Source organism: Orbicella franksi, chromosome 14, assembly GCF_964199315.1.
Source record: "Orbicella franksi chromosome 14, jaOrbFran1.1, whole genome shotgun sequence".
NCBI lineage: Eukaryota > Metazoa > Cnidaria > Anthozoa > Scleractinia > Merulinidae > Orbicella > Orbicella franksi.
This window is the reverse complement of record NC_138158.1, coordinates 22324855-22348267: the sequence shown is the minus strand read 5'-3', so window position 1 is coordinate 22348267 and position 23413 is coordinate 22324855. Positions and strand designations below refer to the sequence as shown.

The 23413-nt window shown below is 39.4% G+C and overlaps 1 protein-coding gene and 1 pseudogene across 2 annotated transcripts; one reads left to right on the top strand and one right to left on the bottom strand.

Annotated features, from left to right (window-relative positions):
• Positions 1 to 5463: 5463 nt before the first annotated feature.
• LOC145467812 (uncharacterized) lies at positions 5464 to 14859 on the top strand (annotated as a pseudogene). Its single transcript, XR_014042118.1, has 7 exons — positions 5464 to 6712; positions 7313 to 7552; positions 8153 to 8872; positions 9233 to 10312; positions 11153 to 11494; positions 11971 to 13561; positions 14283 to 14859. The product of XR_014042118.1 is annotated as an uncharacterized LOC145467812 (transcript).
• A 2604-nt stretch (positions 14860 to 17463) lies between these two features.
• LOC145467111 (uncharacterized) lies at positions 17464 to 23152 on the bottom strand. The gene is made up of 2 exons (XM_081450649.1): positions 22234 to 23152; positions 17464 to 18825 (listed from the first exon to the last, which is right to left on the bottom strand). Exon 2 carries the CDS (start codon positions 18816 to 18818, stop codon positions 18366 to 18368), a length of 453 nt encoding a protein of 150 aa, XP_081306775.1. The 5' UTR covers positions 18819 to 18825; positions 22234 to 23152; the 3' UTR covers positions 17464 to 18365.
• Between the last annotated feature and the right edge of the window lie 261 nt (positions 23153 to 23413).

Genomic DNA, 23413 nt, shown 5'->3' with positions numbered 1-23413 from the left:
AGAGTTTCGAGAGATTTAGAGAGGTCAAAATTTTACCTCACTGGTATATAGTAACTGTTGAGACAGAACAGTTAGTTTTGAGAAAAATACTGTACAGTCGAACCTCTATTAAGCAGCCATTCTCAGGGACTAGGCTAAATAGAAATAGCGTTCAGGTTTTCCAATATTTTGTTGGGTTAAAAGCTTCAAAATCTCTGGATTCGTTGGAGGGAATGGTAGATCAACAAATCATGCAGTGGCGGATCCAGGATTTTTCTTAGGAGGGGGTACACCACTGAGGAATGGCAATACTGACTAGTGAGGTAAACAAATTTTAAAAGCGAATATGAAGAAGGCTTCATCTCAGAGTTGGGGGGAGGGTGTGTACCCCTGCACCCTTCCCCTAGATCCTCCTTTGAAATGGCCACAAAGAGTCTGTCCACAGACGTTTATCTTTTTGCTACGAGTTTTCTTCTCCCGTGAGGTTAATACTTTTGCAAATTCGAACTCGAGCAAATTGCTGTACGATAATGATGGATCTTTTAAGTTATAACTGAGCTTTCAAATCTTTCAGAAATGGGCTGAAATTTTGATTATTTGACAGCTGGGAAATCGCGAAAAAGGTAAATGATAACCGCATTCCAGGACATTCATCCACACACCCTCGTATTGTAATTGCTCAAGAAGAATAGGTGATGACGTAAGCACATTCGTGGGGAATCCCTCCGATCTTGTTTATTACCTAATCACCAAAAGCGAAGTACAACTTCCTTATCAAATTAATACGGGAGCACCCCTTCTGCAGACGATATTTATAACTTATATCACATGATCATTTGCGGGAGGCGCGGCGGCCTCGTGGTTAGTGCGCTCGTCTGCGGATCGAGCAGTCCGGGTTCGAGCTCTGGCCAGGGACAACGTGTTGTGTTCTTGAGCGAGACACTTTACTCTCACAGTGCCTCTCTCCACCCAGGTGTATAAATGGGTTCCGGCGAACTTCATGCCGGGGGAAGCCTTGAGATTGACTAACATCCCATCCAGGAGGGAGTAGAAATACTCCTAGTCGCTTCATGCTACAGAAACCGGGATAAACTCCGGCCGGCGTATCGCACATTCCAAATAATTACCAAATTCAGCGTGTTATGTAGAAAGTGAGTAATGTTCTTTTTCCGAGACAAAATGAAAATGTGTCCGTGTAGCATGACTGAACTCATTGACTGAAAATCTTGCTTCTCCAATGAAATTTGTCTGTCACATGAAAAATGAAAGATGTATGGAAAATTGCGTGACAACATCTTGAGACGGTCAGTTGGTCATGGGTGCATTTTGTCAAGGTACGATGACTGTCTTTGTTTACTTGAACTATTAATGAAAACTGAAACGTAATGGAAAATGAGATATTGAATTTGAAGATGCTGATATGACCGTAGTACAATTTTCCTCAATGCACAGCCACGGGGGATAAGTCAAATTTCGGACCTTCATCGACTGGCCTCAATTTTCAGTGAACGTCAGCCATTATATTCCGAGTACAAATATCACATTCATTTGGATTAATTTGACTTTTTTTCAAATTTTGCGACAGGGTTTTCAAGATGATTAACTTTAATCTACACCCAATCCTTGGACGCCTGGATGTGGTCGCAGGGCGTAACTCACGTTTGGGAGGGAGGTGGGAAGGGAGAAGCTTGGGGGTTGAGAAAGCTGATTTGCAGAGCTGGTTACCCGTCAACTGCTCAGGTAAAAAAATCAAACTCAGCCAACAATTAATCCCTGTAGAAAACCAAGGATAGGTCACCCGGTCAGCAGAACTTCCCCCTCACGAACAGATTTTTAACGGAATAGGTTTATCTGAACGAAAGACTTCGTTAATGCTGATCATTAGCCGTCGACAACATAATCGAAAGGAAGAGGTTAACATTTTACACATTGAGTCATGCTTGTGTGTTCAGAAAACAAACATGTACCTAGACTGTGTAATTGTAACTTAACTCGCGAATGAAAACTGAAACACGAGGAAAAAATGAAACGTGCCATTGTGTAGCAATGACAGATGCTATAATACGCCAAAATAATACTGTGTTAAATGGTACAAACTAAGTGATAGGGCTGGATATGCTAAATAGAATTACAGATTTCAGTATAGCTGCTGCGGGATGCAAATGTTAGATGGCTACTCGCTGTGTTTCCTTAATTTGATACATGTTCTATACATATATCAAGAAAACTCCGTGGCCAGTCGAAATCGAAAGCGTATTCCACGGTTCGAAAGTCTGATAACTCTTGCGTCATTGTTATTTTGAAGGAGACCCTGTTTAGCTGCTAGAGGCTAGAAATTTTAATTTCATTCTGATTTAAATTTCACATCGAGCGGTAAGTAGTGTACAGTAAGATTACTTTCAATTTTGAACTAAAGAACTAACAACCAACTGTTTTATCTGTAAGATAAACTATAATATTACATAAACACAGAAATAAATGACAAATTTAGAAATTACATTGGCCACTGAGGAATATAAAATTGTTCAGTTCACTGGCTAATAGACATTGAGGGGTTAAGCGTGGTAAACCTTGCCATACATGACATAAAGCTGAAGCAAAACATATTTACTGGAAGAGAAAAGTAAAAACCTTAGTAAATTGATTTTGATAAGATGGGTGGGCGCTGAACGGAAAATGTATCTTTGACTCTCTAAAGTTGCCAATTAAAAATGAGGGATTTGGACTTGAATAATTTCTTAGTTTAAAACGCGAGTTACTTTATAACGACCATCTATTTTTCACCATGATGAAGGTGGACAGATGCCACCGAAAATTCAGTAAACAAAAACTTACAGATCGAATATATTTAAGTCAAATAACCAATGTCTACCGATCACAACAATCAAAGTGATTTGGACTTCGTTCTTAGAAAACTATTTGTTTTATAGTTCAGTATCTTGGTGTCAGTTAAAGCATGGAATAGAATATATGAACAAGGCTTTAATGATTCTTCTGTTATCTTGCAGACGAATTCCCTTTTGTCTTCTGACACGGTTCTTGCTGTCAATTTTTTTCCTTCACACTGCGAAAGGGAAATAGTGGTGATTCAGGTTGCCTGTAACAATATTCTAGCAGACCTCGTTTTGGGTAAGTATCCTCATCTATTAATCTACCTATATTTTTACATACCTACTAAACATTTTAATGAACTTCTCCAGTGCGGCTCTTGATGTCAACAATAAGCTTTAAAAAGAGAAGAAAACTTTCACCATTAAGATTACATTGAAGATTTTTATCTAAAAATGAAATTATTTCAAAACGTTCAGTAAAAGGGAATAATTAAGATTTCAATAACTTTTTAAGCCCTTTTGTTTGAAGATTTTCTAAAAAATTGTCACAAATTTGCAAAGATTTAAAGTCGCTTGTCAAGAGTTCTCTGGCCAGTAGCAATTTTAAATTAAGGCTGTGAGGAATATGAGGTTGTATTTGTTGACGAAACGTTATATACTAGAAAAGGTTCTACCAAAACAGTGTAATAAAAAAGGTTGTGCTGAAATTACCGGCAAAAGTAGTATAAAGTGAGGAATTCAGAGTGCCCTAGCTCGTATAACTAACCCCAACTAGTTATTCTTTGTTTTTAATATTGTTATTTTTCATTGAGAAGCTTTGAACGCCCCAGTAATTCATTGTTCTATAATAGGAAATTCCTTTTCTGATCCAGACTGAATTAGATTTCATTCTGTTTTTGACTCTTCAAGTAACGGTAAGAACGATAAACTTAAGCTAGATATAAGATATCGTCTATTTGATGCCCTCGTTTGACATGTTTACTGTACATTAAAAATGTTTTTAAAGAGTCATTAAAATCAAGGACTAATGTATCATTGTCCTTTTTTAGGGAAAGAGCCTTGTTGATGACGTAGGTTAAGTTGGATTTCGTTCTGATTCGCACATCTCTAGTGACAGTTACAAGGGTAAGTTTAAGCCATGTTTTTTTGACTTTAATTTACGTATTAGGTTTGAATTAATTTAGAATGCAGAAATCTGGATATACATATATGAACGAATAGTTGCAAACTAAAGCGCAGAATATTATCATGCTTTAGAAGGGATCGGCCGGAATCCTCGCTGACTTTCAGTTTCATGGACGCTGATCTTCGTCTTTGGTTTTTCCTGTCTTGTGTTTATTAAGTTTGACTGTCAGTTTTGCACGCCTGCCAGCCTCTGACTGGCAGCTACACGTGTTTGTCTTCTTATGAGGCCTACAGTTTTGTGTGTTTGGTCTGCGACTTTCGAGATTTCCGTGTTATTTTTGTCTGTGAATAGTAAATTGTGCGTCTATTTATGTCTGTGATCAAGACTTTCAGTTTAGCGTGTTCCTATATAGATCTGAGGCTCTCAGTTTTCTTGAGCTTGTCTTGGTCGGTAAATTGAAGTTTTGCTTGTTTTTGTTTCTTTGTGAATTTTAAGACATGTTTGTCTATCTTGGTCTGAAACTTTCATTTCTTAAGGGGTTGTCAGTCTCAATTTTGTACCTGTAAATTCCCTATTAAATTACGAAATTGTATTTCCTTATCAGCGGAGTTTAATTTAAAGGCAAAACAGGGACTTATTACAGAAATACGCGTCTTGAATAAACTTGTGATAGTTTTTTTTTATGTTACCTTGAGAAAAACAAAGCCATCCTCTCGTAAAAGAGACTGTAGTCGTTTTTGTATTCTTTCCCCTGAGCGAAAGGGAACTGGAAAGTTTACTATGTTATTTCTAGTTAAAAATGTTGTTGGTTGTTTTTCAAACAAAACGACCTTAATAGTAGCAAAAGATTTATTGAAGTCGCTGATTATGTTTTCCTGCTAACAACATCTGACAGCAAAAAATATGACAGTCCTGTTTCACCTTACGCTAACAATTTTTCTTTTTTAAGGCAGTGGGAGTTCGATAACAGATTGTTGACCGTTTAACTATGCTCATGTCAGAGTAGACATAGTGTTTGAAACGTCTTCATCAAATTTTGGCCTTTTTCCACGTACAGTATTAAATTTATAATGTTATTGTGTATTGAGAATACTCCAGTTAAAATAACAAACTCGTGTTGTTATCGGAGCAGTGTGGAACGTAGAATAATTTGGATTTCAGCATGAATTTCAGTTTCCAGGACTTAACATTAAAAGTATCACGCTTTTAAACCAAAACTTAATGTAGAATATGTCGTCAACTTGAAATTGCTGCGACGAATTCACTCGAGCTCAAGACTTCCTTGCTAACTCACAAAGAGGAAAATATTTCTTAAGTTTACGAGAGGTTCTTTTAGAGCAGATTTTGAAAAGCGAAGGGCAGATTAGTTATGTTTTGTGAAAACCCGTCCGTCTTCAAAAATTTTCATTTTTATCTCTCTCTCTAGATTTCTTTAGCGGATACATTACGCCACGACAGCAAACGCTGAGATAGCCTGCATGTAAATAAATCAATTACTCCCCTTGTTACAATCTTTCGGTAGGGCTACGCTTTCCCAGCAGGCCATAGTATGGTTTGCTTCATTAGCAAAAGGGATTCAGTTTCTGGTCATGATCAAGCTAAAAAAAAATATCAATTCTGAATATTGAGAACACATAACAAGATATAGCTGTCTCAAGCAATTTTATGCCCGATTTATTAAATACTTTTTGTGAAACTCAAAATATAACAAAGGATGTATAATCTTGTCAATACCCGGAGATTTTGCATATTCTACTGTACGGCCCGCTAAAATTTAAAGATGTTTTTGTTGCCAAAATGTTTCGTGATTTATTGCCAACTGTTCTTAACTTTTATCGCGATTAAAAGTTTAAAACTCTCTTTTACTTCAAAAGTGTCTTTTAAAACCTGCTAACGACTTAAGAGTCACTTAACAACGATTTCAAATTGACTCGTTTTGATTTTGACGTGCGTCAGAAATTTGAAGCCGTTCCGCGTGAATAGAAGTCGTTCCCGAACCCGGCAGACACACAGTGGAGATATAACAAATGTCTTACTATCCTCGTCTTCTCGGTCCGTACTGTAAGTTACCGATCCTCGCTTTTCACCTTCGATTATGGCCCGCGGGTTTCGCCCTTAACCCATAAATCGATGGGAAAAAGACTCGGTCCGCAAGTTACAGTGGGGCCCTCGAATTCGGTTACTAAGAGGTATGTAATACATGTGCATATTACAATTATGTCAACAGCAGATAACAACAGGACAAACAAACTTGGTTCCAAATTTGTTTCCAATTTTAATCTGTTATATTCTCACAGAAGTGTTTGACATGAACAACGTAGACGACGCTATACAAGTCATCTCAATCGGCCTCATTGTCGCCGTCTTCCTTCTAAACACTAGTCGATTTCTAAAAGCCATCGAGTTATGCGAGGAATGCTTGTTCATTCTGAAAGACAGAGAAGGCATAAAAGATGAGAAATTAAGCAAATCATTCTACAAGAGGATATACTTACTAATGTGGAAGGCTTGTAATCGCATATGTGATAATACAAGGGCCATAAAATATGCAGAGAAACTTCTCCTAATTTACCGTGAAAGTGGTGAAAGACTTGAGGAAATGAACCTAAGCATAACACTTGAGAAGATGTATATCTCGCAAAGTAAATACAAACAAGCAAAAAAACTTACTGAAAAAGCGCTCCTAATCAGTAAAGAAATTGGAGACAGAGAAAGAGAAGCTACCTGTTACCGAAACCTTGGAATCGTGTATCGATCAGTTGGAGAATATCAGAAGGCTAGAGAACATCTCGAGAAATCACTTGCGATCTTTAAACAAATTGAAGACAGAAATGGGGAAGCTACCTGTTACACAAACCTCGGAACCGTGTATCAATCAGTTGGAGAATATGAGAAGGCTAGAGACCATTTCGAGAAATCACTTGCGATCTTTAAAGAAATTGGAAACAGAAATGGAGAAGCTACCTGTTACACAAATCTTGGAACCGTGTATCAATCAGTTGGAGAATATGAGAAGGCTAGAGAACATTTGGAGAAATCACTTGCGATTTTTAAAGAAATTGGAGACAGAAATGGAGAAGCTACCTGTTACCGAAACCTGGGAACTATGCATGAATCAGTTGGAGAATATGAGAAGGCTAGAGAACATCACGAGAAATCACTTTCGATTTTTAGAGAAATTGGAGACAGAAATGGGGAAGCTTCTAGTTACGGAAACCTTGGAACCGTGTATCAATCAGTTGGAGAATATGAGAAGGCTAGAGACCATTTCGAGAAATCACTTGCGATCTTTCAAGAAATTGGAAACAGAAATGGGAAAGCTACCTGTTACACAAATCTTGGAACCGTGTATGAATCAGTTGGAGAATATGAGAAGGCCAGAGAACATCTCGAGAAATCACTTGCGATCTTTAAAGAAATTGGAAACAGAAATGGAGAAGCTACCTGTTACACAAATCTTGGAACCGTGTATCAATCAGTTGGAGAATATGAGAAGGCTAGAGAACATTTGGAGAAATCACTTGCGATCTTTAAAGAAATTGGAGACAGAAATGGGGAAGCTTCTAGTTACGGAAACCTTGGAACCGTGTATCAATCAGTTGGAGAATATGAGAAGGCTAGAGAACATTTCGAGAAATCACTTCCTATCGTTAAAGAAATTGCAAACAGAAATGGGAAAGCTACCTGTTACTCAAACCTCGGAACCGTGTATCAATCAGTTGGAGAATATGAGAAGGCTAGAGACCATTTCGAGAAATCACTTGCGATCTTTAAAGAAATTGGAAACAGAAATGGAGAAGCTACCTGTTACACAAATCTTGGAACCGTGTATCAATCAGTTGGAGAATATGAGAAGGCCAGAGAACATGACGAGAAATCACTTGCGATTTTTAAAGAAATTGGAGACAGAAATGGAGAAGCTACCTGTTACCGAAACCTGGGAACTATGCATGAATCAGTTGGAGAATATGAGAAGGCTAGAGAACATCACGAGAAATCACTTTCGATTTTTACAGAAATTGGAAACAGAAATGGGGAAGCTTCTAGTTACGGAAACCTTGGAACCGTGTATCAATCAGTTGGAGAATATGAGAAGGCTAGAGACCATTTCGAGAAATCACTTGCGATCTTTCAAGAAATTGGAGACAGAAATGGAGAAGCTACCTGTTACACAAATCTTGGAACCGTGTATGAATCAGTTGGAGAATATGAGAAGGCCAGAGAACATCTCGAGAAATCACTTGCGATCTTTAAAGAAATTGGAAACAGAAATGGAGAAGCTACCTGTTACACAAATCTTGGAACCGTGTATCAATCAGTTGGAGAATATGAGAAGGCTGGAGAACATTTGGAGAAATCACTTCCTATCGTTAAAGAAATTGGAAACAGAAATGGGGAAGCTACCTGTTACACAAACCTCGGGACCGTGTATCAATCAGTTGGAGAATATGAGAAGGCTAGAGAACATTTCGAGAAATCACTTGCGATCTTTAAAGAAATTGGAGACAGAAATGGGGAAGCTTCTAGTTACGGAAACCTTGGAACCGTGTATCAATCAGTTGGAGAATATGAGAAGGCTAGAGAACATTTGGAGAAATCACTTCCTATCGTTAAAGAAATTGGAAACAGAAATGGAGAAGCTACCTGTTACACAAATCTTGGAACCGTGTATGAATCAGTTGGAGAATATGAGAAGGCCAGAGAACATCTCGAGAAATCACTTGCGATCTTTAAAGAAATTGGAAACAGAAATGGAGAAGCCACCTGTTACACAAATCTTGGAACCGTGTATCAATCAGTTGGAGAATATGAGAAGGCTAGAGAACATTTGGAGAAATCACTTGCGATCTTTAAAGAAATTGGAGACAGAAATGGGGAAGCTTCTAGTTACGGAAACCTTGGAACCGTGTATCAATCAGTTGGAGAATATGAGAAGGCCAGAGAACATTTGGAGAAATCGCTTCCTATCGTTAAAGAAATTGGAAACAGAAATGGGGAAGCTACCTGTTACACAAACCTCGGAACCGTGTATCAATCAGTTGGAGAATATGAGAAGGCTAGAGAACATTTCGTGAAATCACTTGCGATCTTTGAAGAAATTGGAGACAGAAATGGGGAAGCTTCTAGTTACGGAAACCTTGGAACCGTGTATCAATCAGTTGGAGAATATGAGAAGGCTAGAGAACATTTCGTGAAATCACTTGCGATCTTTGAAGAAATTGGAGACAGAAATGGGGAAGCTTCTAGTTACGGAAACCTTGGAACCGTGTATCAATCAGTTGGAGAATATGAGAAGGCTAGAGAACATTTGGAGAAATCACTTCCTATCGTTAAAGAAATTGGAAACAGAAATGGGGAAGCTACCTGTTACTCAAACCTCGGAACCGTGTATCAATCAGTTGGAGAATATGAGAAGGCTAGAGAACATTTCGAGAAATCACTTGCGATCTTTAAAGAAATTGGAGACAGAAATGGGGAAGCTTCTAGTTACGGAAACCTTGGAACCGTGTATCAATCAGTTGGAGAATATGAGAAGGCTAGAGAACATTTGGAGAAATCACTTCCTATCGTTAAAGAAATTGGAAACAGAAATGGAGAAGCTACCTGTTACACAAATCTTGGAACCGTGTATCAATCAGTTGGAGAATATGAGAAGGCTAGAGAACATTTCGTGAAATCACTTGCGATCTTTAAAGAAATTGGAGACAGAAATGGGGAAGCTTCTAGTTACGGAAACCTTGGAACCGTGTATCAATCAGTTGGAGAATATGAGAAGGCTGGAGAACATTTGGAGAAATCACTTCCTATCGTTAAAGAAATTGGAAACAGAAATGGGGAAGCTACCTGTTACACAAACCTCGGGACCGTGTATCAATCAGTTGGAGAATATGAGAAGGCTAGAGAACATTTCGAGAAATCACTTGCGATCTTTAAAGAAATTGGAGACAGAAATGGGGAAGCTTCTAGTTACGGAAACCTTGGAACCGTGTATCAATCAGTTGGAGAATATGAGAAGGCTAGAGAACATTTGGAGAAATCACTTCCTATCGTTAAAGAAATTGGAAACAGAAATGGAGAAGCTACCTGTTACACAAATCTTGGAACCGTGTATGAATCAGTTGGAGAATATGAGAAGGCCAGAGAACATTTGGAGAAATCACTTGCGATCTTTAAAGAAATTGGAAACAGAAATGGAGAAGCCACCTGTTACACAAATCTTGGAACCGTGTATCAATCAGTTGGAGAATATGAGAAGGCTAGAGAACATTTGGAGAAATCACTTGCGATCTTTAAAGAAATTGGAGACAGAAATGGGGAAGCTTCTAGTTACGGAAACCTTGGAACCGTGTATCAATCAGTTGGAGAATATGAGAAGGCCAGAGAACATTTGGAGAAATCGCTTCCTATCGTTAAAGAAATTGGAAACAGAAATGGGGAAGCTACCTGTTACACAAACCTCGGAACCGTGTATCAATCAGTTGGAGAATATGAGAAGGCTAGAGAACATTTCGTGAAATCACTTGCGATCTTTGAAGAAATTGGAGACAGAAATGGGGAAGCTTCTAGTTACGGAAACCTTGGAACCGTGTATCAATCAGTTGGAGAATATGAGAAGGCTAGAGAACATTTGGAGAAATCACTTCCTATCGTTAAAGAAATTGGAAACAGAAATGGGGAAGCTACCTGTTACTCAAACCTCGGAACCGTGTATCAATCAGTTGGAGAATATGAGAAGGCTAGAGAACATTTCGAGAAATCACTTGCGATCTTTAAAGAAATTGGAAGCAGAAATGGAGAAGCTACCTGTTACACAAATCTTGGAACCGTGTATCAATCAGCTGGAGAATATGAGAAGGCTAGAGAACATTACGAGAAATCACTTGCGATTTTTAAAGAAATTGGAGACAGAAATGGAGAAGCTACCTGTTACCGAAACCTGGGAACTATGCATGAATCAGTTGGAGAATATGAGAAGGCTAGAGAACATCACGAGAAATCACTTTCGATTTTTAGAGACATTGGAAACAGAAATGGCGAAGCCTCTAGTTACGGAAACCTTGGAACCGTGTATCAATCAGTTGGAGAATATGATAAGGCTAGAGAACATCACGAGAAATCACTTGCGATCTTTAAAGAAATTGGAGACAGAAATGGGGAAGCTACCTGTTACCGAAACCTGGGAACTGAGTATGAATCAGTCGGTGAATATGAGAAGGCTAGAGAACATCTCGAGAAATCACTTGCGATCTTTAAAGAAGTTGGAGACAGAAATGGAGAAGCTACCTGTTACCAAAACCTGGGAACCGTGTATGGATCAGTTGGCGAATATGAGAAGGCTAGAGAACATCTCAAGAAGTCACGTGCGATGTTTAAAGAAATTGGAAACAGAATTGAAGAAGCTTCTAGTTACGGAAACCTTGGAACCGTGTATCAATCAGTTGGAGAATATGAGAAGGCTAGAGAACATCTCAAGAAATCACTTGCTATTTTTAAAGAAATTGGAGAGAGAAGTGGAGAAGCTACCTGTTACCTAAACCTGGGAGCCGTGTATCAATCGGTTGGAGAATATGAGAAGGCTAGAGAAAATCTCCAGAAATCACTTTCGATCCAGAAAGAGATTGGAGACAGAAGTGGAGAATCTGCCTCATACGCAAACCTTGGAACTTTGTATGACACAGTCGGCGAATATGAGAAGGGCTCACACTACAATGAAAATCCTTGTCCATCAGCAGAATAATTGGAGACAGACATAAAGAAGCTTTGCTTTACCTAAATGCAGGTGTTGAAAATCTTTCTCTTGGAAAGTTTAGCAAGGCTAATGAATATAACAAGAAAGCTCTTGCTATCTTCAGAGACATTGGAGACAGGCAAGTGGCCAGCTTTTACATGAACCAAGGAAATGTAGAGTTGGCTGTGGGTAACATTATCAAGGCAAAAGAATATTATGAACAAGGTCTTGCAATAAGCAAAGGAACTGGAAACAGGAGAGATGAGGTAACTGGTTACTTCTGGCTTGGACATTTCTTTTACAAGCAGTCTGAATATCATAGAGCGGAAGAATATATCAAGGAGGCGCTTGCATTAAGTGAGAAGATTGGACATATTGCGATGCAGTTCCAGACGCTCGAAATAATGGCACACATCAGAATGAAAGAAGGAAAGATTTAGGAAGCTATCTCGTATTTCCTTTCTGGTATTGAAAAATGCGACCAAATGCGCGGCTCTCTCCGCGACAACGATATGTTTAAGATTTCCTTCTCTGACCGCAATATTCATTCCTATAGAGATCTCAGTATGTTGCTTTGTGCAACCGGGAATCCTATTAAAGCTCCGTATGTTTCAGAGCTTTCAAGGGCCAGGGCTTTGGCAGATTTAATGTCAGCTCAGTACTCTCAGGACTCTGTGAAGAATCAAATCTCAGCTGATCCTCGCACATGGGCTGGTCTTGAAAGCGCTGTGGCCAAAGAATGTAACCGCACCTGTCTGTACGTCTCATATCACTATGACAGTATATATTTGTGGATTCTTAAAGCAGGCGGAGCCACACATTTTCAGCAGATAGAAGGAAATGATCTCATTGCTCGCGAAGGATTAAGTCAACAAGTGGAACAGTTTTTTGATTTCAGAAGTTTTGGCGTTTTACCAGACGAGATTTGCGAAGCCGGATCTTTACACGTTTTTCAACCAGAATCCAAGTCAAGCGAGAGAGATGGCCGTAAAGGTTGGCGAATTGGAGTGGAAGGTAAAACTAGCCAAGGACCCAAAATGAACCTTCCTATCTGTTACAAACTTATCATCGCTCCAGTGGTGGACGTTCTTGAGGGCCCCGAAATCATTATTGTTCCTGACCGTGCTTTATACCAAATTCCATTTGCTGCCTTAAATGAAAGCGGAAAGTACTTATCCGAGACCTTCAGGATCCGTGTTGTTCCTTCTTTAAAAACTCTCAAGCTCATCAACGAAAGTCCAGCAGACTATCACTGTCAGACCGGTGCGTTGATAGTGTGAAATCCTGAAGTTGGTGAAGTGTATTTCCAAGGAAAACACACGAACATTTCGCGACTGCCATGTGCAGAAAACGAAGCTAAGATGATAGCAAAAAAGCTGGGTGTCGAGCCTGTGTTAGGACAGCAAGCGACTAAGGAGGCAGTACTTCAAGCGATGAATTCAGTGGCCCTAATTCATATCGCCGCACACGGTGATGCAGAAAGAGGAGCAATTGCTCTTGCACCATCTTTTCGAATTCCTAACGGGATTCCTCAAGAAGGACTCTACTTATTGACAATGACGGACATTTCAAAAGTTCAACTGCGAGCTAAACTGGTAGTCCTTAGCTGTTGCCACAGTGCTCGTGGACAGACAAAAGCCGAGGGCGCAGTCGGAATTGCCCGAGCATTATTAGGATCTGGCGCACGCTCAGTGCTGGTGGCACTGTGGGCCCTGGATGACGAAGCAACGGCGCAGTTAATGACTCATTTCTACAATCACCTTGTTGCTGGGGAAAGCGCTGGTGAATCTCTACACAAGGCCATGAAGTGGATGAGAAGTAAGGGTTACGACGTGAACCAGTGGGCACCTTTTATACTGATTGGAGAAGACGTGACGTTTGATTTTGGAACGAATGGTAAGATTTAATGAAAACACGTGCTTCCATATTTTTGCCAAGGGTTCCTAGGCTTAATATTTACTCACAGTTTCCTTAGATGTTATCGATCAAGCTTTTTGTTTTTTCAAAAGAGGGTTAGGTTTTTATATATCTGATTATTTCCTTATCGTTCAGTTGTGGTTTGATGTTGTGCCGCTAATGTCTTTTACAACTGATAACGTACTCTGTCGATCATGAGGGTGTAGAATGTGAAGCTACCTAACGAAACTTCAACGTAGTCTTTAAACGGATTAAAAAACGCACTCGTATTTCGAGGGTCAGTGACCACATGAAAACTGCGGCGATTTGAAAAATTGCGAATTTTTGGCATCTTGATCTTCGCGCATTTTGACTTCTCGCATTTTCTGCGCTCGATTTGGCAATGAAATTATGCTCTGTTTATTCTCCAATGAATTTCCAATGTTGTTGCGAAAGACAAATGGATCACCGCTGGCTGTTTTGTATGGTCCACCTTCCTTTACAAGCTTGCGCAACATTGCGATGACGCTCAACTGAAGGCGTCCAAAACTTCTCTGAAAGTGCGCACGGTTCCAGCAGAAGTTTAAATTTTAACAAGCCACAGCCATGAATCCGACTTATCTGTTAAAACGAATCTATATTTTGTAATTAGGCAACTGCTTTTTAAGAAAATGTATTTAGATAGTTATAATTTTTTTGGTTTGTTTATTTTCTCTGTCAGGTGTTGGCAAGAATGATCAGGACGGCAGCGAGTGATCGAATGAGAAGTAAAACATGCCATGACCTCAGTTGACAGTTTTAGTGGTAGTGCTATAAATTAAATAGACGTTTAACTTTTGGTCCTTTTCTGCCTAAAAGATTCCTCATTTCTCTTGAGGTTCAGACCAGGTATTTTAACAAAAAATTTTGACACGTAATCGGAGTCTGCAGTGTACAGCTGAGCGTTGAGCTCTAATAACTGCTTGAATCAGTTAAACCATAGTTCGTAAGGTAACTTTTGGTATCGGTGTTTTAGATTATGACAGAAATTGTTCTAGTCTTTGCTGTGAGGAAATATAAGGAGTGGGCTTAACTTATTAATCTAGTGTTTTACCAGCGAGACTTACTGAAGTTTATAAAATTATTGTACTTGAAAAGTTCCTACACTCAGTAACAATTGTAAAACTAACTTAATTGAAGAAGTAGAATTTAAAATTAAAATAGTGTGGGTAACAACATGCATTTCCTTTGCCGTTCCAGTTGTTACCTTTCTGAACAAGTTTCATGCACAAAATCTAGGTTTTGTTAGTTTTTCCATATATCAGACCTTCTTTTTACAAGGTAAAAGAGCTTTTCTATTTGAAATCTTATCCAGCATTAAGTATGGGTCGAAATTAAAATCTGGGGGTGGGGCCGGGGGGTGGGGGGGGGGCTCCAATATAAAAAAAAGATAGGGATGCTTGTCGTAACTTTTAGGGTTTTAAAGAGCGGTTTTGGAACCTCTAAGGGTGTTCGGCCTCAAAAGGTCCACAGCGGGAGTTTTTTAGGGGTTATTAAAGGAGCGGTTTCGGGACCTCTTAGGGTATTCAGCTACCCACATAAGTTTCACAGCGGGAGTTATTGCGGTAGCTTTCACGGTACGTATTTGATAATCAACTTTACGAGTAGAAGGTATTTGAAGCAATGGTCTTTGACGCCATTAAAAATTATTTAAGTATTAGTCAATGTGTTGTTTTAGAATTGGTTCCTCTTCAGGGTAAAAACATTTTTACGGCACCCCCACAAAATAGGATCTTGGTACCTTTTAGGGATTCTTTTCAAAATTTCCGACGAGCCACCGGATCATTTTTATACGGGAGTTCCGCCCTCCCCCATCTTTTAGAAATGAAAAGAGCATAAGCAGCATATTTGAATTTTTCTTGAACACTGTGCATGTTTACCAGTAAGGTTTACAGTTAGCTTTGTGAATAGTGCGACTGAAAATGCTGACCTGTTGGTTAAATTTACATAAAGTAATAAGAGTTTTAAGTAGAGTTACATAAGAAATTGTTCGCATGACATTTATGACATTTATCTTGAACATCGCACTTTTCTTAAATAACAAGAACTTTTTTAGTTTCTATAAGCATTTATTGCCTTGGAAAAGTTGGCAGGCCTATTATTTTTTTTAATGTTAAAGTCTAGAGGAATAAATGAAAACTGTAAGCAACGTAAATCTCAGCTCGAGTCCATTTCTTTAGACTGCTTCTCAGCTTGTATAAAAACTGTCGCAACGTCGGAGCCTGACTGACAAGGAGTGAACAAGGGGGGTAGGGTGGAGGGAATAAAAACTGCGTATTCCTTTGTTCTCTACCTGGATACGGTGAAGAAACGCTACTATTTAATTTCGGACGCTTCCGTTGAAGTACGGAAACGGCGAGAAAAATGCGTGAAATTTTCCCCACTGTAGCGACACAGTAAAAAAAACAGAAAGAAGCATGCCAGCTTTATACAACGACCACGTCAAATTACCAAATTCATGATCGTATTATGTAGAAAGTGAATGATGTCCTTTTTCCGATATAAAATGAAAATGTTACATGGCTGAAGTCAGCAGTGACTAAACAATCTTCTTCTTCGATGTGATTTGTCTGGAAAATGAAAGATTTATGAAGGATTGCGGCGTGACAACATACCGAGCCCTTCTTGTGGTCATAGATGAATTTTCACAGGTTACGATAATTGTCTTTGTCTACTTGAACTGTCAGTGAAAACTGAAACAAATAGGAAACGAAAGATTGAATGTGAAGATGTGAACATGAAAAGAGTATAATTTACCTCAATGTACAGCCACGTGTGCTCAGAAGAATACGTTTAGTGCGTAACTTGCACCCTCTGGTATCATGTTATTGAAGTTTCTTGTTTGTTTAGCTTGATTTCGAGCGACACGTTTATTTTCAGTTATTTTATACTGTACTGTAAATTGTCTTACCAACAACCCACCTATTCTGAGCTCAACTGCTGTTGTGAGAGAGAAAAGAACTTGGCCAATATTCGCCTCCATCTTGACCTCAGGCTAGGCCTGGTCAATAACCAATACAACCCTTTTTTTCTGACTGAAGAGTAGATGTTTTTATCATGAGACACCCCGCCGATGGTTTTGTACTGAAATCATGCCAATTACTTTGGCCCAAATCTGTAGCGAACTTCGAAGTTGCATAAGATGCAATCACAGTTATCGAGTGAAATTCATACACCTTTAGCTTCGTCAGCTCTTGGCCTGAAAATTTCGAATGACCTTAGCGTCTGAACGTTTTCAATGTGAATTTTAATATAAATAGACAAGTTGATGGGAAAAACACCCCTCGGATGGTTTGCCGGCCCTTGTTGCCTGTGGTGCGTGAGATGCAATTTTTGTTTTTGAAGAATGTATTTTGTAACAATATCGAGACTGAAATTTTCGAAATTTTAAGAATTTCTTTTAAGAATAAACCCGAGGCTGACATTTTGAAAAGAAAATAATCTTGTGTGTCGAAAATTTATAAACACAATACAAGTATCCCAGGAATTATATGTTTTTAACTAAACCGTACAAAATTCTTCCTTTCTCTGAACGACAAAAATAGCCAAAAAGCAACAAAAACAGCACTTGCCGTATGCTCGATGCTAGTAACATTTATTAAACGTTATGTGCGTCATATCAGGCGGCTTCTTAAATTACTTTATCATCATTAGGACACTACCCTAAATACCTTCTCAAACAGAAATGTCATAGCGGAGCTCCCACGCGTCGAAGGCCTGCGAGCGGAGCCCCATACCTTGGAAAATTTGGTAACCCATCGATCTCAAAATTTTTGCTTGTCACGTGACTGTCCGTAAGTACGTCCGTACACCAAAATAAAAATAAGAGAGTAGCACCATAACCCTAGGTACATCTTTGATGTAGAGCGTTTTCATGTTTTCATCAAATTCTTCAATCCAAAACTAAAGAGCCACTAATGTTTTTATCTTCATTAGGCATAAGAGGTACTAATTTCATATCTGTTTATATTTTTATATCTGTCTGCATAACCTTTGTTTCCCATTTCTTCTGGGTATTACAGTCGTCCCAAGAGAAACTGAAGACAATGCTTATGCAAAATTTTGGGGGACAAACAAGGTGTAATATGGGAGATGTGCATGGCAGTGGCGATGTGTACACGATAAACTGTGCGCTGTATATAACTCTGCACTGGCACTTGTACTGTGGCCCTGTCGACACCAAAAAGGAAAGACCACGACATATTTAACTAGGACTAGAGAAGTCAAAGAATTCACAAAATCAAAACTGATGTATAGTGTCTGGTGATACCCGATGTTACTCGTAGGTTTGAAATCTTTGAACTAAGCACGATTTATAGCGAAAATAGGTCTTATGTACACGTCATGAAATGGCTCAAAAAAGAAAAAAAATGAATAAACAACAACAACAACGGCAAACGTGCCTCTGATCAGTTGCTTTTTATTATGAAATATTTTACTGCATTATCGTAACATGTACATCACTCAAAATTAATAAGAGCACAATCTCCTGTCTTTCCTTTACAGTTTAATGTTCGTAGTAGGAAACCTGAAAACAATTCAATTGTTCTCGAGAGAAGTTGGTTCGTATTTTTAAAAGAGTCCTTCTCTGGTTCGTCACGCAACGATTAGCTTTGTGTTACTGGCAAGAAAAGCGTTACCTGACGGCCTAAAGTGCTGTAAAAGAGACTAACACATTAGCAAATTTGCTTTAGAATAGAATTGGTTAAAATGTTGCAGTATACGGTTGGCGTAGATTAAAGTATTGAGGCATTACTGGATAAGGTTAACGTTTCTTAATAATTCCCTTAATTGTGTCGACAATTTGATCCACTTTTGGGTTAGCCTTGAACTCCAGTGTCTCACTCACGTGGAAGATTCTTTTGGGCACGCGATCGTACAGCCATTGATCAGGTCTCCAGCCATAATGAATAACAATGACCCGGTTAACAACTTCATCCTCGTCTAGGAAAGCTTTGATGATGCTGCCATCGAACACTACGTATTCTTCGTCGAAATCAAAGGTTCCCTCTTGAATAAACTTCTCGCTATCTTGAGTGTAAACGAGGATAACACAACGGCTTATAAAGAGCTCGTCTTCGAGGGTGGAGTCATCTGCCAGGGCGGAACTAACAGTCGTGAGCTTGGCTAAGGAACCAAGTCTCGCCTGCAGGTAGTCTTTTAGTTCCTCGCTACGACCGTGATCTTCTTGCGTGTAAAGGAAAAGCACGTTGGACATTGCGAATCTTAAAGAAAAACGGAAATACAGCAAGATTGAAAATCACCGATGTCATGTTGTTTTAACTCGAGCTTTGATTAGCTAAGTAGTCTTAATGTACGAGTCTACGTAAACACCGTAATGCACTATGTTGGCTTTACAAATTTACCAGTGCAAACAAAAATGATCCAATTAGTCACAGAATGACACAGATGAGGGAGTAAAGTGCAGGCTGCAGACTGTAGACGTTTTTCGACGTTTTAACTAAATCCTGTTACCATGACCATCATTGAGAGCTAACCGTAAACAGGGTAGCCGGTGCGTTATTTAGGCTAAACGGCACTGAAACGGAACGCAGACATTCACTGCGACTAGCCTGAATAATCCTGTTTATGGTCAGCACGCGATGCATTCTACCCCCGGTCGGCAGTCTGCGTTTTACACCGATCGGTATCCAATGCCACGTGATCGAATCACCTATAGATAGCCTTGAGGAAGTTGAAAACTCTTCCTGAAGCCTTGTAACGTACGTGATGTAATAGTTTTAGTTATTCTGTAATTGGAGATCAACTAGTCGATGTTGAAAACGTTGATTTCGTGAAAATCTTAGTCCAAGAATCTAGCCTATCAAATCATGTGTAGCCGGAGTCATCTTTAGCTCGTGCCAAGGCCCGCAGGCCAGGAGGAAGAGATGGTTCTGGGGACACGAAAGACTGCAAATCAAACAAAATCCAGCCTCGTTCCCATGGCCTTTTCCCTAAGGAGAGGGCAGTGGGAACGCGGCTGACTTCAAAGTTTGTTCCTGGTGGCCAGGCTACCATGAGTAGCCGTTGTATTGGTGCCCTTTTAAGGACGTTCGCGCTAATTGTTTCTGCGCGCCCTTACGGCGCACGCAAATTCACACGCCACGTCATGCATGAGAGCGCGCGCTGAGTAGGCCTTTCCCGATTATGCTAGTAAAACTAGCATTTTATGCTCCTAGAAATTCCGTTTTGGGCCAGAGCAAATGCTCAAATTATGCTCGATTCTCAAAATAATGTTACTTTGGTTCCAGAAAATGCTCTGTTTTATTTCAAGCAAAACGTAGAAACTCAGGCATCATGTGTGTATCAGCAACTAATTAATGTGAAAAATGTTTAATTGTTTGTTTATAAAACTTCTGATATAGCCAAAACTTGTCCAATGATAAACAGTTAATTAATGTTCGAAGTCCTTAGCGCTTGTTGTACTGTGACATGACGCTGGCCTGGAGGTAGTCAACAAGAGCACAATTCTGTATTCTGTTGCTCGTTGAAGGACGCCTTCAGTATTGAAAACACTCTTTCTGCCGTAGCAGACGATGGTTGGACAAGGAGAACTTGCTTCACTGCAGAAGCCCAACGAGGAAGTTGCTCCTCGTGCCCACACCACCATTCGACTTCCTTCTCTTCAGTCGGGATAACAACATCTTCAGCAGCAGCCAAATAGGCAGAAAGCTCGGCTTTGAGACCGTCGATGATAGCATCACTATCCAGGAAAGGAAATGCTCTCAAAGACTCTACTAATGCATTTGTGGGTCTAAGCCACTGGATGCTCACGGGGCAGAATAGTCTGGCAGCCTTGAATGCTACCACTACGTCATGAAGATCGACATTGAACTTTCTCAGAAACCATGTAATTTAGCATTTTAAATCTTTTGAGTGCTGAAATCTAGATCAAAGTTATGAAAAATGCCAGGAGCCATTATGGCTCCTGAAAATGCTAAATAATGCTGACAATTCTTTTTACGGAAAAAGTGTGAAAAAAAATGCTTGTTTAATCAAATAATGCCAAAAAATGCTAGCATAATCGGGAAGGGCCTAGCGCTGAGTAATAAAATGAACAATGATAGGGCAGATGGCCATTGCTATAGCTTTGCCTCGATTTAACGATCTTGGACGTTCGGTGACCCCTACTTTTCTTGTGATGGATCATTTTCACGTTTAAGTTTGAACTTTTTGCAAAATTCACTATCGAATTCCGTTCTTTTTAGCTCTTTGTTTATCTGTGCGGCGGTTTCAAATGCCTCTTGAAGGGTTACGTTTTGTGAAAACGTTGGCAACATTTGGAATTATTTACGCAACAGACCCACTTCTACAAAATATGACTAAGATCGTCTGCCTCCGTTGACTCACATTCGATATTTTTAACTATAAACCCCCGTAGACCATGTTGGATTACGTGCGCCAAATTTTCAAAATCAGGGTATTTTTTCACACGCTTTATTTCTGAAACGAAGTTGGTGACCCCCAATTATTTTTGAAATTCTGACACAAGTAACTCATTATCTGACTGCAGTAAAATCTTTTTAAATTATATCTCGAGTGAAAAATTTACAAAACAACTCGCGCTCACGGAAAAGGGAATACCCATAAGTGTGACCCCTTTCCCTAGCTTCTAGTCTGGCAATCTGTTTTTCTCTCGAAATGAGACGGGAATTATTAGGCAAGGCATTTCAGACTAGAGGGCATTGGGACTTATCAAGAGACTGCGTTCGTGTTTATGGAGATAAACACTCGTCCGACCCTAAGAGAACAGTCTAGGGTAAATGCATCTAATCAGTTTTCTTTACCGATATTTCAGCCTGTTTTTGCGCAGGTTTTTACAAGTTCCGGTTAACTCCCTGAAATACTGCAGGTTGGTCTGTAGGGCACAGGAGAGGCCCTATTAGGGGTTTTCGGAATACGGGCCACGCGGGATAATTTTGGTAAAACAATAACAGGATACAGGATATTTGGAGAGAAAATTAATTCCGAATATCTAGAAGAAAATTGTAACTTTTTGCAATTGGAATTAACGGGATGTTCAGGCGAAAAAAAATATAAAATAAATAACGGGATGTGGGATATTCAGTTAGTCCCCTAATGGGGCTTCACAAGAACACCGCGAGACATCTGAATGTTTCGGTTAACCATTAACAGTTAACCTTTAGCGACCCGCGGTTTGATCGAAACTAAACGAAACTAAAATCGATTTGTCGTCATTACTTTCCGTCTGTGGCAAGTGCCTATCGATTAAGACAGCTAGGACGCTGGAAAATACTTCAGGAGGACAAAATATCAACTAGGTAACAGCACATTCTAATTTGAACTAATGAAAATATTTTACTGGTGACGCTAGAAGAAACAGAAAGTGTTGGTCGTTTTAGCCCATGATACTGTCAGTGTGTTCTCGTTATAATATAAAGTTTACATAGCAGTCTCCCTACGTTCATGAGTTCAATTATTTAAATTTTAATAAGGCTAGTTTTAGTCCAGTTTGTCAACGTTTCGCTGAGAAAGATATTTAAAAATGGCAAAGAAAGAAACCATTTTAATCAACATCGCAGTGAGTCCTGCCTCTATAAAAGCAGCATGATCTGTCTTCAATTGAACTCTTCGATATCCGAGCCGCTTTGAATTTCAATCAAATTGCTTACCTTCTACCTTGTTTTGCGTTGTTCCAGACACGTGCTGTTTTAGAGCGTGTTTCAGTCTGTTAGTTGATGGCGGATGCAGAAACACCTTCATCCCATGTAAGTCCCAAATCCACTTAGTCGCACAATAACAAGTTTAGTAGTCGGTAGGCTAAGAATGTGAAACAAGAGCCCTTGTGAGGGTCAAGAACGTAACTTAACCCCGTTGATTACTGTCAGTATTTCTTTCTTTCCTTTGTTCTTCAATAATTGCGCATCATCATGCAAGGCACGATCGAGCAAATGTGTAATAAAGACCCCGGGGGGAGGGGTGCTCCCTTATATGGGCTGTATAGGTATGTGCGGCCCCAAAGGGTATGGTTTTTCAGCCGTTTTGGTCATAAATCGGGTATCGATTTTGGCCATTTTCGTCTGTAATAGGGTATGTTTTTAGCAGTTTAGTCTTGAATTGGGTGTGTTTCTTAGAGGAAGCTACTTTTTCATCATTAGCAATAAGACCGTCAACGAAAGCTCGTCATAACTTATGTCTATGATAACTGTGTCAGCAGCAACGGTCATAAATAGCCGGGTATCGGATATTTTTGGTCAGGTCATAAATAGGATAGCAAAAATCGCAGATTTTGGTCATAAATAGGGTAAGGTTTCTGGGAAGTGGGCAGCACACCCCACCCAACTTTTCTGGGAGTACACCTCCCCCTCCCCCCAGAAATAAAGAATGCCATTTTTGGCTTATATTTGCCAGAAATCAAACTAAAGCTCGCTAACTCACATTCCTATCAAACAGAGCCAATTAACGTCAAAATCAATTTACTTTTCATCCACTTTTCATCGAAAACAAAAATTTTGGTCGCCTGAATCCAGATCCGCACTAATTAAGAGATGGAGAGTGACAATTATGCTCTCTTGCTCATATGTGGTACATGGATTTAAACACCTGACCCAAAAGGGAAAGTCATAATACTCTCATTTTTGATAAGAATACATTTTCTAAGAAAATCGAGGCTGAAACTTACAAAATTTTAAGAATATTTTAAGAATAAACCCGAGGCTGAGATTTAGAAAAGAATATAATTTTTTTGTTTTGAAAATTTGAAGATAATACAATTGTATGCTTTTAACTAAACCATACAAAAATTCTTTCTTCCCTAAACGGCAAACTAGCCAACTAAAACAGTACTAGCCG

Excerpts from the sequence above, each read along its gene's own strand:
- LOC145467111 (XM_081450649.1), bottom strand. The coding sequence starts at position 18,818 with ATGTCCAACGTGCTTTTCCTTTACACGCAAGAAGATCACGGTCGTAGC.